This window comes from Crocodylus siamensis, chromosome 1 (assembly GCF_052110815.1).
Source record: "Crocodylus siamensis isolate JL-2025a chromosome 1, ASM5211081v1, whole genome shotgun sequence".
Lineage (NCBI taxonomy): Eukaryota > Metazoa > Chordata > Crocodylia > Crocodylidae > Crocodylus > Crocodylus siamensis.
Genome location: NC_143395.1, coordinates 97,833,253 through 97,849,216, shown reverse-complemented (window position 1 = coordinate 97,849,216; position 15,964 = coordinate 97,833,253). Strand labels below are relative to the sequence as shown.

The 15,964-nt window shown below is 40.6% G+C and overlaps 1 protein-coding gene across 1 annotated transcript in view; it reads left to right on the top strand.

Annotated features, from left to right (window-relative positions):
• The window catches only part of MAN1A1 (mannosidase alpha class 1A member 1), a 252,501-nt gene that overhangs the window by 219,648 nt on the left and 16,889 nt on the right, over window positions 1–15,964 (top strand). The window contains exons 9-10 of the mRNA XM_090038687.1: window positions 14,346–14,565; window positions 15,494–15,666. Coding sequence (XP_089894813.1) covers window positions 14,346–14,565; window positions 15,494–15,666 — 393 coding nt within the window. The remainder of the gene's footprint in view (window positions 1–14,345; window positions 14,566–15,493; window positions 15,667–15,964) is intronic.

Here is a 15,964-nt window from a genome sequence, read left to right as displayed (position 1 = left end):
CACCATACCTACAGGTTGGGCAACTCCCCTCTTATCAGCATGGAGGCGGAAAGGGATCTGGGGGTCATCATTGACTCCAAGATGAACATGGGCCGGCAGTAAGGAAGGCCAACCGCACCTTGGCATGATCCACAGATGCATCTCGAGCAGGTCCAAGGAGGTGATCCTCCCCCTCTATGCGGCACTGGTCAGGCCGCAGCTGGAGTATTGCGTCCAGTTCTGGGCACCACACTTCAAGAGGGATGTGGACAGCATGGAGAGGGTCCAGAGGAGGGCCACTCACATGATCAGGGGACAGCAGGGCAAGCCCTATGAGGAGAGGCTACGGGACCTGAACCTGTTCAGCCTCCAGAAGAGAAGGCTGAGGGGGGATCTTGTGGCCTGTTATAAACTAGTCAGGGGGGATCAGCAGGCATTGGGGAAGTCACTGTTTCCCCGAGCACTGCCAGGAGTGACCAGGAATAATGGTCACAAGCTGGCAGAGGGTAGGTTTAGGTTAGATATCAGGAGGCGCTACTTCATAGTTAGGGCGGCTACGGTCTGGAACCAGCTTCCAAGAGAAGTGGTGCTGGCCCCTACCCTGGGGGTGTTTAAGAGGAGGTTAGATGAACATCTTGCTGGGGTCATTTGACCCCAGTATTCTTTCCTGCCACGGCAGGGGGTCGGACTAGATGATCTGCTCAGGTCCCTTCCGACCCTAGAAACTATGAAAGTTCTATCTCAAACTTGGTTAAGTTTTTTGATCCTATCCAGGGCTGTCCAACTTTCAAGAGTCCAAGGCCATGCATCCCACAAGCTGCACCAGGTGTTTGTGGGGCTTCAGGGACCCAATCCTGCATACCCTAGGAATAGGATTCAGTCTGTCTAAATTTGAAAAATAGTGAAGCATATCACCTATTATAAATGTCTAGAGCAAGGGTTTTGAACCTGTTTTAAGGAGTGTACACCTTGTGGGTACACTTCTGGTGGAGCGGGGGTGGGGGGCTAGCGGCAGCCAGATGCAGAGCGGTGGCGGGGAGGGGGGGCGCTTGTATGCGGCAGTGCAAAATGGTGGATGGCAGCAACAACTGCTGTATGTGAGCTCCCTCACCCCCTACTTCCAGGTTGTGCCTGTGTAGTCCGCAGAGGTGAGCCACTGCCTTATCCCCCCCGGCCCTGCTCCCGGGAGGCAGTAGCACGGGGTGGTGGGTGACAGTGTTCCATCCCTGCCTGTCTGCACGTACCCCTTAGGCCCTTTCCAAGTATGCCTTGGGGTACATGTACCCCCAACTGACACCCCCTGATCTAGAGGATAACAAGATGGATGGCACTGTAGATAAGGGAAGCAGTAGATGGGATACTCCCCAATTTTAATAAGGCTTTTGATGAATTCTCCCCTAACTGTTTCATAAGTAATCGAAAGAAAGATGTTTTAAAGGAAAAGCCTATAAATTGAGGGCATAACTGGCTAGATAATCATGCTCAAAAGGTAGTCACCAACAGCTCAGAGTCAAATTAGGAGAACATATCAAGTGGGGCTTCTATTACCATTGAATATTTTTGTAAAAACCTTAAAGATGAACTGAATGTATGCTTAGTAAATTTCCTATTACTCAAATCTGGTTTACTAGCAGAAACTATAAAGTATAAGATTAGCAATCCAAATGCTTTATTAAATTGGAAAATAGTCTGAAATTCACTATAATCTGGAAGAAACAATCAAATGCACAAATACAAGATGGAGAATGACTGGCTTGTCTGTGGTACTGGGATTTACAGTGTCTGAGAGACTGAATATGAATCTTCAGTGTAATACTGCTGCCAAAATAATAAAATATAAGAGCATATTCGGATGTATTAACTGAATCGTCATATGCAAGACCAGAAACCAATTCTACTTTGTTCAGCATTGAGAGGGCTCACCTGGAATACTGTTTCTAGTTTTGGGCACCACACTTCTTGAAAAATCAGGAAAAAATGGAAAAAGTCCAAAAGAAACCAACAAAATTTAGTCAGGACACTTGAGAAAAATTGGAAGAATTGGAGTTATTTAGTGAGAAGAAAAGAAGATTGAGGAAAGGTTTGAAAGCAGTCTTCAAATACAAAAAGGATTATTAAAAGAGAGTGGTGATCAATTGCCCTCTCTATTCACAGGACTGGAAGTAGCAGGCTTAAAATGCAACAAGGCGGAATTTAGAAGCAGGATGGTCCTGCCTAGAGTAGATGGTTGGATTAGATGACCTCCTGAAATTCCTTCCAGCTTATTTTTCCTATTTTTGAAATAATGTAAGAAATCATTTCTAAAACTTCTTTGATCAAAATATTGTTGCAAAATATATTATGTCTATGAAATACTTTTATGATTATTCCTTGAGGACATTATTAATGAAATCTTGAGGATAAATAATGGTCTACAAGCAAAATTACACTACAAGTTAGGCTGAAATTATATTTTTCTAGTTCACTGTAGAATAAGAATTTAGCATGTCAGTGTTGCCAACTCTTACAAAATATTTGGTGTTTTGTTAATTTAAAACTTCAGTCTCTGGAGACGAGCTGAGACAGTAGCCTTTCATTAAAAAAATAAGGTTATTTTATAGTCCTTAAGTTTGTTGGAGGAAAGCTTGAAGGTACAGACCAAGTCCACCCAAAAAGCTTACAAAGCCAGAAGGTGAATATAAATAATTCTTTCATCTAGTGCTTATTACTTTTGGGAAAAGAAAAACCAGATGTGTTCTATACACGTAGTCTTCCCACAATCCTGTGGTGAGACTAGATTAAGGAAGTTGGTGGTGAAAATATTATAGTACTTTCTCATATCCTTCTAGATTTCAGGATGTCTTAAGTGCAGCTCCATGGTCTGAATACCTAGGCGTAAAACAGATGTTGTTTTTGTTGCAGCATCAACAATGTTGTTTTTGTTGCAGCTTCAGTTCCTTTGTTAGCTGACAAAGATGTTGTCCATTGTTCTTCAGGGTTGAGCTCCTGCCATTACTGGGGCTTCAGGGGCTTGATCATGCAGAACAGCTGCAAACATGAGAATCCCATGCCCCCTGCCTACAAAAGCATACCCTGGGAATCCCTCAGCTGGGGATTCCCCAGATGCATGCATCAAACAGCAGTATCCCAACTCAGGGAACATCTTCAAATGAGGGAACCTGGGCAGGTGTTTGTGAAGCTTTAAGGACCCAATCCTGCATGCCCTAGGAATAGGAATTCCTGGTATGCACAGAATCAGGCCACTGAAACCCTAGGAACACCTGTCTAGAGTAGCTGGAGAATGTGGGCAACTCTGAGCTTCCTGTGCTCTTCCACCCATAAAGCAAACAAATGTATGCTGCAAAAAAATAACACAAATTGATACCACCTATTGTCATGGCCACAATTTGGCATTTTTGTCATGACAAGGGACATGGACATCTGTTTGTCTGGCTTTTGTGACAGCACAAAAGTGATGTCTGTTTCCAGCCCTAGACACTTACGTTGGCAAGAAACACACTGCCTGTATGGCTAAGTACAGACGGACAAAGCCAAAGGTTGAATTGATTCAATCGTCACAGGTTAGTGTAAACTGCATAGATTGAGCCAATAAGCAAATGAACAGACTTTCACTTTTGATTCCAGAAATACAGCCACATGTCTTCAGTGGCCCAGGCCAGAAGCCAGGGAGTGCTAAAGCACACCTCCCTGCTCAGCTGCAAGGAGGTTTGCAGGGAAGATGCAAAGCATCCTGGGATGCTGGGGGATGTGAGTTAACTTGAATCTGGAGGGGATCTAGGACAGAAGTTCAATAAACTGATTTAATCTCAATTAAGTCTTATACGATATCCACCTAGGTTTATCTTAAATTGGTTTGAGCAATTTTGAAAGTGTTTTATGCGCACTGAACTTCTAGATTAGGGAAAAACATTCAAAAAGCCTGAGCCTGAAAAGATTGAATCAATTCAGGTTAGTCTAAGCTGCCTATGCTGAACTAGTTTGTAACCATACAGACATCCCCACTCTGGACTGAGGAAATGCAAGCACATGCTGAAGTGGCTCAGGCCAGAAGCCAGGAGGCACTAGAGCAGCTTTCCCTTCTCTTCCAAAGTGTTGAGTTGAGGGGGTGATGGCCAGGACCGGGCAGGGTGCTCTGATTGGTTTATGTATAACATCTGTCCCTAGCCCTGTTGTGTTACAGATTTGAACCAGTTTCCAGTCACTTATACCAGTTTGTGTAATTTCTGTCCCAATCCTATAGGTTTATATGTTTTTGCCAGACTTCTGTGACAAGAGACATCATTGTGGAAAGACGGTGAAATCTATGGAAAATCTTACTAAAGAAGATAAAAACTATTTTTCTACTTCTTTAGTCAATATCTTTTCCCCCCCACTGCATTTGTACTAAAGGTCTCAAGAACTAGTGTTAGGTCTAATGATATCTCACATTTTCAGTTTTTTCCCAACTGAACCATCTCCCTTTCTGAACAGTCATATTGATTGATAATGATCTCCTGCCTGACAGGATGAGGTGCAGGTAAGCAACTTGCATCAAGGACAAAGCCATTAGTACTCCATAGATCAGTCAGCAGCAGGTGATAGTACACCAGCTAAACACAACTAATTCTCTCCCAAAAGGTTAATTTAACAAAAGGTTGTCAGTGCCAGTGTATGTTTTATGTGAAATAACTCTTTACATACCCTTATTCTCTAAAGATGTATTGTCTGTCATGTCATGTACCATTAAGAGTGTTAGCAAGGGTGCTAAATTTATTAAGCTTCTCCCTGATGGCATTTCTCTTCTGGGCAGCTACAAGGGCTCTGCTGAAAAATGTAAGTGAATTTTCAGACAAAAATAAATTGTCTGTTTTTCCCAGCAAGCATAACAAGTCTTCTGCGCTTATCTCTGTTCATTAAAAGATGATGTATAGTCATAATAGTTAAATGCCTGTCAGCACTTCCATTATAAACTCCTATACAATTCAGCTATAAAAATCCACATTTCACTTCAGCTCAAGCTTATTATATGGTATATGATAAAAAACAGAAGCAATAAGTACCCACAAGTTTCAGGAAATGTTTATGTATTTGCTTTTAAAAATAAAAATAAGTAATGTCACAAATCTAAGGATGTGTTTAGACTTCACTTGGAAAAAAACCCAAAAGAACCCTTAATAGGTGGTTAGGATCCAGTATTTAATCCGATACAGAACATTTAACTTGATTTATTTAAAAAAAAAACCCCAAAACTGGAATTTTGTATTCCAGCCTTAGCAATGTAGTTCTTAGAAAAGAGTTATACATGACTTTTGCAAGTGCCAGTTGTATCTCCGTAGAGTTCAGGGTGAGTTCAGTCTTGCAAATTTCAGCATGAATAAAAAGATCTGTTAGGTATCAAGGATGAAATTATTGACCACAAAATTAGAGCCCTTGTTTTTCACAAATGAAAAATTATTCTTCAGTACATTTGGCATGTAAAATGTTCTCTTTCAATCAAATAATTGTCCTGGTTTAGATGGTTGCTATGTCCATTTTTCAGTGGGACCAAAGCTTCAGGCTGTCCTTAGCAAACATGGCATCACTTCCCTCAGGTTTCTCTTTAAAAAAAATTAAAAAAAAAAAAATTTCAGTGCTGTCTGAAACCAGAAAGCATTTGATCTTCTGTAAGGAAAAGTTAGTTTCCTTCCCATTGGAAGTAATAGGCTTGCTTTACTTAGTCTCATTGAGAACCATGTGAGATGAAAGACAGTTCTTTGCACTTCTAAAAAAAAGATTACTCTTCAGCATTTGCTGACAGATTTACTGTCAGTTATGAAGAGTAACAGTAAAATTGCTATTAATCTATTCTTTTCAAAAGCCACCCATAGGACCACGACAACTGAAGGGGGAAGGTGGGAGAGGGAGGCTCAGGCTGGTTATGTATGTGAAGGAACATGTAAAAGCTACAAGGGAAAATTCAGTATATACATGCAAAAAAAAAAAAAAAACCTGGAGTATGTCATCTGCCTGGTTTGTACTGCCAAACAATGCAAAATGACAGTTTAACCTGACCTGAGCACCCCAGCTACTTTGTGCTGCTTCAGAGGAGCTACAAAGTAGACAAAAGTACTGGTGGATCTGGCTGTAAATGTTAATATTAAAAAGGAGAGATTTAGGAAAGATCAGCCTTCAAACCATTAGAGAGATCATGTTGGTCTTGATTTTTCATTTGATCTTCATGTATGAAATTTCAGTAATTTAAGAAAACCAGAAAATTCCCAGGAGGGAAATTACATTAAAGTGATGGCTTGAGAGTACTTATTAGCAATTTAGTGAAAAGAAACCTTACAGAGATCTAATTACCCACAAAACAAGCATTACAAACCTAGTAAATTCAGCAGTAAGTCTGTATTAAAAGAAATCTAAATATATTAAGGTGTGGAGGTGCACAGAGAAGACGATTAAAATAATTGTCTCTGTTTGTAATGACACCAGAAGGAAAAGCATTATTTGTCTTTAAAAAGAGGTGTAAGCAAGGACAAAAAGCATAAAAATGCATAATTGTAATTGTATGGTTAGTATATAACATCCCTGAAGAGCAAAACTACGTTTTGTATACATGCATGGTGAAGTAGCTATCTGGCTACATTCCATTTCCTGGATTTTCTGTTTATGAATGTTGCATTATTACCTTTTAGGATTATTTTTACCCAGTTTTCATGGTTTATATTGGAACTAGACACCTTTGCACTATACCCAAAAAAAAGTATCTACTGTTTTGTGTGCCATGCAAGTGACCTTGTTATCTACCATTATATTACCTTTGGGCATACATTTAATAAGAGTTTGTAGAGTAGAAGTCAACATATGTATTCCTCATGTTGATTGTTGACAGAGTAAACTATTCAGCTCCTGCCACAAATTTGAAAGAACAAGGATTTCTCTCCTACTGTCCAAAAACTTTAGTCTGAATGTAAGGGAAGAGATGATGTAGATTTTAGAGTAGTACTTCCCAGACTTGTTTCCTCAGCATGACCCCATTTATGACCTCATTTCCCCAGCATGGCCCCTCACTCCCAACCTCCAACCCCCCGACAATCCCAGGTGCCCTTCATTCCCCACCCACAGCCCTTGCCCCATCACAGCAGTGCTGGAGCCCTGGTTACCACCAGTGAGAAGAGGCAGCTGCCCAGCTCAGAGTTCAGAGCCCAGCTCTGTCCACCCCGCCATCCCTTCCCCCATGGGCAGCATTGCCAGACCGGAGCCCCTGGGGAGGATACAGGTTGCCCGCTGCAGGCTTAGGTCTCCCTGCCCTCTGCCCTCCCCCTGGGGGCTCCATGGTCCAGTGGGCAGGACCCAGTGCAGGAGGGAGCACTGCACTGCACCTCCATGGCTGCCAAGCTGAGGTGCCCCCTGCTCACCTGGCAGCAGCATGGGCACAATTCTACACCGCCGCTGCTGCCATGCCTCAGCTTGGCAACCATAGTGGTGTGGCACTCCTGCCCACAACTGGTCCTATCCACTGTGTCACAGAGGTAGCGTCTGCCTGGACTTGGTCCAGCCTGGCTGAAACCTTGCACCCTGCCGTGGACACAGAAATCTCAGGGGGCACATTTATCGTGACCCCATCTGCTGATGTTGCAACCTCATTTGGGGTTGCAACTCACAATTTGGGAGCCATTGTTGTAGAGGGAACAGACGGAGGAGAAACCTCAGTTACCATCCTAAGTTAGTGCTACAGCATATGATTTTCCTCTTCCACTGAAATTATGCTGAACTCAAGGTTGGGGAAGAGCCCTGCAAGTGACTCCGTAGGAGGAGATATGCAGGCAGAGTTTTCCATTTTTTCATAGTAGGCTTCTAGCCCCTATGCTTGCAGAATCCAGCTCAAAACTGAAGCGAGCGTAGCTTGTTGGTTTAGAGACCAGAAGGTAAATGAAAAAAGCTCAACATTTAGCATTATAAAAAATATATATTATAATTTGGAGTCTTGTCTTTGGCTGTGCTGCAGGTTCCAAGGTTGGGCTTTGTTGTTTTTTTGTCTCTCTCTCTCTGTCTCTCTCTCTCTCTCTCTCTCTCTCTCTCTCTCTCTCTCTCTCTCTCTCACACACACACACACACACACACACACACACACACACACACACACACACACACACACACACACACACACACTAGTTTTGGTAACTCCTATATGGCCCATAAATGGGATGTAATCACACAAGTCTTGGCACCACAGCCAGGCGCGTGCCTTACTTTTTATATTAGTGATTTGATAAGAATGGCACCAAAATAACACAAAGTACACTTAAATCAGAATCCAAAATACAAAAGGGAATAATGTTATTTCTAATTATTGCTTGAGAGCTATTATGCTTGCTGAGGAGGAGGAATAATTTCATGCATAATGAACAAAGGATAACTGGCTGGAGGGCATTGTCACAGGTTAGGCGATGAAGAAAGTAAGTACCTTTAGTATTGAATAAAAACACAAAAATTACCCACAATACAGTATCAGCTATAAAAGTTAACTGAACTATATGACTCTGCAAGTGCATTCTAACTCATGGCCATCTTAGGTTTATTCACATTAACAATATTTATTTGACTTGGTCTGGTAAAATCTGTATATCCTGATTTGGTCACTTTTCCTTTCAATCCTTCTTTTTACCGCCACAACCCTACATCAGCTGTCTCTCTTTTTTTTTCTTATACTGATCACAGATAGCATCTGCAGTTTACTCCCTCTTTATGTATTCCAGCCACTTCTTCCTTGCACCGTTTAAATTGCTCTGCCTCCAAGTTTCTCATTAGAAAAAAAGTGCCTATTGCATTGTTCTCTAAAATGTGTTTCTGTGATCTTAAAAATATCGAAGTATTTCAGAAAAAATCTCTACCATTTTTTAACAGTTACCCATCAAATGTATTTCAGCTAATTAAACACTTCTTTCCTCATGCTCTTTGTTTCATTGATATGACATTTTGCCTCCTAAAGAGGGTATTCTATTTTTGAGCAGTAAAATAATACATCTCTCAGTATTGATAAATATGAAACTACCTGATCCACAGGTGGTAAAATTTAGTGGTGTTATTCTGAGATAAAAATATTTGTTGGAGTTAAGGTTGAAATAAGTTCCGTGTATTATTTTTAACAAATATGTCGATTGCTATAGCAGACCAGAAAAGGAAGTTTACTAAGCATACAATTTAATATTGACTCTACTAGTCTAAACTTCCAACTAAAAAGATCTCCATTACTGTCCTACTCAGTCTCTATAGCACATTTAACTCTCTATATTGCAGTCCAAAATGTGAACCACTAATTTGCAGAATATTAATAACATCTTCCACATAACTGGCACTGTCTGGATGCTAATCATTCTTCAGTTCCACAGTGAACAGCATCTTTTTCCTATTCTGTTGTCCTTTGCCTTGCCTGTACAAAAGAAGGCAGGGCACTTTACTGCATTCTGTTTCTCCCTCATACTCAAAAATATTGTCTTCCGTGTATATGTTCATTATCTAACCCTGTCCTAACCAACAAATCTAATACTTGCAACAATGCTTTCTGGTCTGATGACTCTAACATTTATAGAACTAGCTCTAGGGGTGAAAAAGTATGTTTTGATATGGTAGCCATGGAGTGACATTGTAGCCATTATGGTTGAGGGAATATGAGAGACACAAGGATTTTTGTGTATGATGTCTGCTTTGGACCAACTGCCTGGTTGAGAGAGACTTTGACGGCCTTTCGATGCAACGCCTCCTTCTTCAGGTCTGGAGACAAATGCACTGTGTACAAAAGCTTGTCTAATTCTATCCCAACCATGCAGTTGGTCCAGTAAGATATCACCCACAAAAATCCTTGCCTCTCACTTATGAGATGATAATATATACATGAAAGAAAATACCACTGTGGTACTGTGTACTCATTTAAGTGCATAGTCCCGGGATTGAAAAAAGGCTATTCACTTACCTGAACTTAATGTAAGCAATGTTCATTAACTATATAGTGCTGCCACTGCTGTGGTATTAGCAGCCTGAAACTGAGTAACAGTGTTATCAACAAGTTGTGCTGTAGAGACTTTAAAAGTGCACATCTTTCTATGTATCTAAGTAGGCTGTCAGCTATGAAAATTCATGCCTTTATAAACCAGCCAGTCTAGGTGCCCCACTGCCCTACCTTTTGCCTGACTTCAGACTGACATGGCTAATCATCTGTGACCTTCTTGTGGGTTTCTTTAAATCCTGATCCTTGCTATGGGATATTGTAGCCACACTAAATTTCACATCATTGATATTGTGTCCTCTCTTATTATAACCGTTTTTAGATGGTGAAGCCTTAGAGCAGGTGTGTCAGGCTCACCCTGGACTAGAACTGGACCACAGGGGCTCCAGATCCACAAGGCCATACTAGGGTGGCGGTATGGATTGGGGGCTGGGCAGCAGCATGGGTCCAGGAGCATGCAACTGCATGGGGCCACATTTAGGCAGTCCGGAGCTGGGGGCATGCTGTAGCCAAGAGTCAGGGAGATGCAGTAATGGAGAGCTTTGGTTGGGAGATGGAGCCAGGGGTGTGCAGGAGCACTTAGACAGAACTATGAGCAGCAGACTCCCAGCTCTGCACTGCTGACTAAACACAGCTTCATGCTGCTCTTTTCCAGAACTCAGGCAAATCCCAGGACGTCATTCTCCCCTTGTACTCAGCCTTGGTGAGGCCGCAGCTGGAGTACTGCATCCAGTTTTGGGCTCCACAATTCAAAAAGGATGTGGAGAAGCTTGAGAGAGTCCAGAGGAGAGCCATGCGCATAATCAGAGGTCAGAAAAAACAGACCTTACGACAACAGACTGAGAGCTATGGAGCTCTTTAGCCTGGAAAAGCGCAGGCTCAGGGGTGATCTGATGGCCACCTATAAGTTTATCAGGAATCTGGGGGAACATTTGTTCACCAGAGCGCTCCAAGGGTTGATGAGGTCAAACGGTTATAAACTACTGCAAGTCCGTTTCAGGCTGGACATAAGGAAGAATTTCTTTACTGTTTAAGCCCCCAAGGTCTGGAACAGCCTGCCATCGGTGGTGGTTCAAGACCTACGTTGAACACCTTCAAGAGTAAAGTGGCTGCTCATCTTTCTGGGATCGTATGACCCCAGCTGACTTCCTGCCCTTCAGGTGGGGGGCTGGACTTGATGATCTTCCAAGGTCCTTTCCAGCCCTAATATCTATGAAATCTATGAAACTCCGCACCACCACACACCTCACTCTACACTGCCTGAAAATAGCTTTATCCTACTGCATACCCTCAGGTCTATACTGCTACCCAGTGGCACAGAGCTCTGGCCAGTCTGTAGTGCCAAAGGCATACAACAAAGCAAAGTTGAGGTCATGCATTTCCAGTAACCCACTAGACCGCTGGTGGGCCAGATCTGGCCTGTGGGCTGTATGTTTGACACCCTGCTGCAGCGTAACCAGTGGGTCATCTTTGCCTTGGCAGGGTCAGAACAGTAGAGATAAGGAAGGAGTTATTGGCCAAGAGGGACCAGTTACTGGGTGGCAAAGACTGTCCTCAAGATGTTGAGTGGGTAGTGTACTGGGAAGACAGGATGTTTCAGAAAGTAGAATTGTCTGACTCTGGCAGAAAAGGATCTGTGAAGAGGTATGCAAAGTTTTAGCTGCGGCTTGCTTAGCAGCCTTTCTATGAGGACCAACTTACTCTTCACCCGGAAAAGGCCTTGGCAGTTTTGATGGTGCATGAAACAGCATCACATTGATATTTACTGCTCTTTTTCCTGTTTAGTTTGCATGATGTATTTAATTAAGGTCATTGTCATTCAAGCACCAAATGACGGCTGTAGCCTCCACAGGGTTCCTCATGCAGCCTCAGTCAATTAGAAACTGTAAATGTCATGAATCTTCAATCTTGTGCTAGCTTCTGGAACCCAACCTTTTTTTTTTTAGCTTATGTATCTTGTAAACTCTGTAGACATCCTCTCGTTACCAACAATTTCTGAAGGCCACGTATGGAAGCTCTTGTCACTAATCCTGAAAAACTGTGTTCGTAATTTGTGTGCACAAATAACTAGTTGCACAGCATACAATTACTGCCTGCTTGTAGGTATGTAAATGGCTCACCTCTCTCTTACCTTGAGGACTATGATTGTCCAAGGGCTATCCAGGCAGTGTTGGGGATATGTCCCTAATGTGCTCAAAGGGTTAACTAGAAAAAATAAGTATTAAAAAAACTTCTAAGGTCAAGCCAATCTTCTAATTCTTGCTGGTGATTGATATTTGGGACCCCAGAGCATTTTTGTACTATAATACAAAGAGATTAGTTAATTGCCTATTATTTTTTATTTTTGAAACTATTCTAAGTTTTTAGCTAGATTAACCTTCTGGTCCAGCACAAAGAATGGAAAAAATCAGATAAAAAGGAGATTTGTGAAAGGTGTATCTGTATGTCTCAAAACCAAGTTTTGTAATAGAAACTGGATTAAATAAAATGAGCCATAATGCTAGTGATTGTAAGCCCAGATTCAAACCCCATTCAAATTAGTGCATCTTTCCAGTGAGTTTTGGATTAGGTCTGAACAGTTCCATGACAATTGCCAGTCTTTATCATGCATGAGAATAATTTCATAATCTTTTCTTCATAGATTTTGTCTAAGTCAGCAAACTTTGAGATGTACAGTAGTTTAATGTATTACTTGTTTTGTTTTTTAAAGATTCCAAATTCAAGAAGCAGATAATTTATAGTAGAAATACTACTTATTACCAGGATAATGCTTTTTATCACCAAGAAACAGGTTTGCTCTGCTCTCAGCTTTTGAAAAGTTTTAGTTTTTGAGGCTGGTCCTTTTCCCTAAGTGGTTGCTAGCTGAGTGTTTAGCATTTATTAGTATTCTGAGAACAATTATCTACAAACTATTGGGCATTTTAAATAATAACACATTTTATTATAACACAATTTTATTACATGGCATTTGAAAGTTTCAGAAGATTCTCTTATCCAATTATTTTCGCCTTCTAAATAAAGTTAGGACATTTATGCATCAATACATTACATACTTCTTTAAAGCCAGTTTAATCAGTTATGTAATTGATACAAAAATACTTAAATCCTCATGGAATAACCAATGAAGACAATGGCTTTTAACAACATTTGTTTAGGATAATTACCAAGTAATACCAAAAAAACCCCCCAGTTTTCCCACCCATTTGGAATGGGGGTTTAAAAAAGAGGGGAAACGCTGGGGGAGGAGGGAGCCAGAATTCACATTAGGCAAAAGCATGTCCCTTATTTTTAAGCATAGAATTAACAGAAATGAAGTTTTCCTCAGCCTAATTTTAGCTGTGAAACCACAACCATCATTAATCTGTAGGAAAGCTGCTTATGCTTTATATAACTATTTTGGGCCTTTTTTCAGAAGCCCATATCATGTTGTGTGTTTTGGCTTTATTTTTTAAAATTTTAAGTAATAGTACTTTTTAAATACCCTGTTTCCTTTATAAATATGAATGTTAAAAGACAAGTCCAGGTGCTCAATGCAGTCGATACCCAGTAATTGTCAGAAAGTGGTGGTGCAGTTTGGAACAGACTGAGCAAGGAAAAAAGAGTAGGCTGAAGAAATTTGAGCCAATAAAAGATGCTGGAGAAAAGAAAGTAGTCTTTAGCACATGCATGGAGATGAGAAAAAGATGACAAAAGAGGAAAAATATTAATAGTCTGAGTGTGTAGGCTATAATATACCGTAGTTCTTTCCTGTTGGTAAAATAACATTTGTAGTCATTTAAAAGGGGCGGGGGGGAGAAACTATTTTTAATACTTCCTGTGTGCAGCTCAGTTTTTATCTCAGTCTGTAATAGGTCCACATACTAAGGCGCACTTTCTTTGTGTGTGTAGACTACTAAGCTTCTCTTTCTTTTCATTTGTATTTCAGTAGTATTTATGGATTTCATTATTCTACTGAAATAAAGCATTGGTGACCAATTCAGTATATAGTTGTAAACTTGAATTGATTAATTTTCTGAAGATCTCCAGGATTCCTTTGTCATTCTTTTTCACTTATTCCAATGATTTATATAATATTCTGTTTATAAAAACATTATGTTTATATGTTTTATATAAATTTACTGGGTACAATGCAGATAAATGCAGCAAAGATGATGGTTGCATTATTGTTGTTTACCAACCTGTTCTAGGAAAGAAGAGCTGCATTTTCAGTCCTTGTAATATGAGAATGCTAATGCTAACTTCAGCTGAAACACTATGCTGAAAAAAAACTAAAAGCAAAGAAGCTGGACTGGGTAAAAATTTTGATTGGTTGTCTATGTTTTTGTGTCATTTTGCCTTTGCTTTTACACAGGACCTATGAAGTAGTAGGCTTTGGTTCAAAAACTTGTATTTTTTTCAGGCCATAGAGACCCATCTGATCCGGAAATCTAGTGGAGGTCTGACATATATTGCTGAGTGGAAGGGTGGCCTGCTTGAACATAAAATGGGACATCTGACTTGCTTTGCTGGAGGCATGTTTGCACTGGGTGCAGATGGAGCGCCTGCTGACAAAACAGGCCATCATATTGAACTTGGTGCTGAGATTGCCCGCACTTGTCATGAGTCTTATGACCGCACAAGTAAGTATTGTATTCTAAAGTTTGACGTATAAGCTCTGCTTAAAAATTATATCAAATACAACTTTTATCAACAATTCTGGCCTTGTTAAAGAGGTGCTGAGGTACAGTCCGCTGTTTTATATAATGAGTGTCCATTAGGCTGAACTCTGTTCTACCATACTCTTTTGTTCCAGAAAGTGACCATAAAGATGACTGCTTCATCCACAGATCTTATGTGCCTGTACCTATTGAGCCATATCTACTTGTTTTAGTGACAAACACATTTGACTGCTTTTCACTACCCTGAATGCTGGAGAGGCCAGCACAAATACAAATAAGGTTTTATACCGTCGTGCATCAACAGAATTGTTAACCAACTTCTGAAAGCAGGACAAATTCTACTCTCAGTTGAATGCAACACTGGACGGTAGAGTTGCACACAGATAATATGGATTTGTTCTGCAGGAACTTTTAGACTGCTGGAGCAAAATGATGAAAGAACCAAATTTAACTTTCAGATCCTAGGGCGAAGTTGCAAAGTGGATTGAGGGGAGGAATACTATAATAAGATAAGCATATCTCGTATGTAGTGATCAACACAATAAACTTGTAAAATACTACTTTTACCATCACTTTTTAAAATATAGCTGCACTTGAGGACATTGATAAAATGCAGCCCTTTATCACTAGAAATAGGGATTTCCCAAATATAATACTATCTGCATTATATGCTATGAGGAGGAAATTGAAAAATTGACATCAGTGGTTAAAATTGAGATTGAGATAATACAAAGGTATGACCAATATTTAGTACTTTCCATAAATTGTGATATTTTGTTCTTGAAAAGTAATGTGTTCGGGGTTTTTTGAATAGCCTCAAAAAATAAAGTGAATAGCTGAAAACTGTATTCATGCTAACATTGTTTACTGTTTAATTTTTACTTTCTAGGTATGAAACTGGGGCCTGAAGCTTTCAGATTTGATGGGGGTGTTGAGGCCATTGCTACAAGGCAAAATGAGAAATACTACATTTTGCGACCTGAAGTTATAGAGACCTACATGTATATGTGGCGGTTCACTCACGATCCAAAGTACCGGCAATGGGGTTGGGAAGCCGTAGAGGTAAAAACATATTTTGTGGGTTTGCTTTCCTGTTAAGTCTTAGCATCTTGGAAATGATATGCTTCTGAAAATGTCTCCTTGTAAGATATCCAGCTCTTTTGCAGTAGTCCGCAAGTGGCAGCAAATGACACAGCAAAGACATCTCTGGAGATCACATGAAATTAATCATTTTGACTAAATCCAGTCATGGCAGTAATCCAGATCAGAAAAAAATCTCTATTTGTCTTCGTTTGTTGCCTCCTGGACCAGAAATGCTGCAATTTTAAAGGCAGGACTTTATGGAGAAATCCTAGTAGTA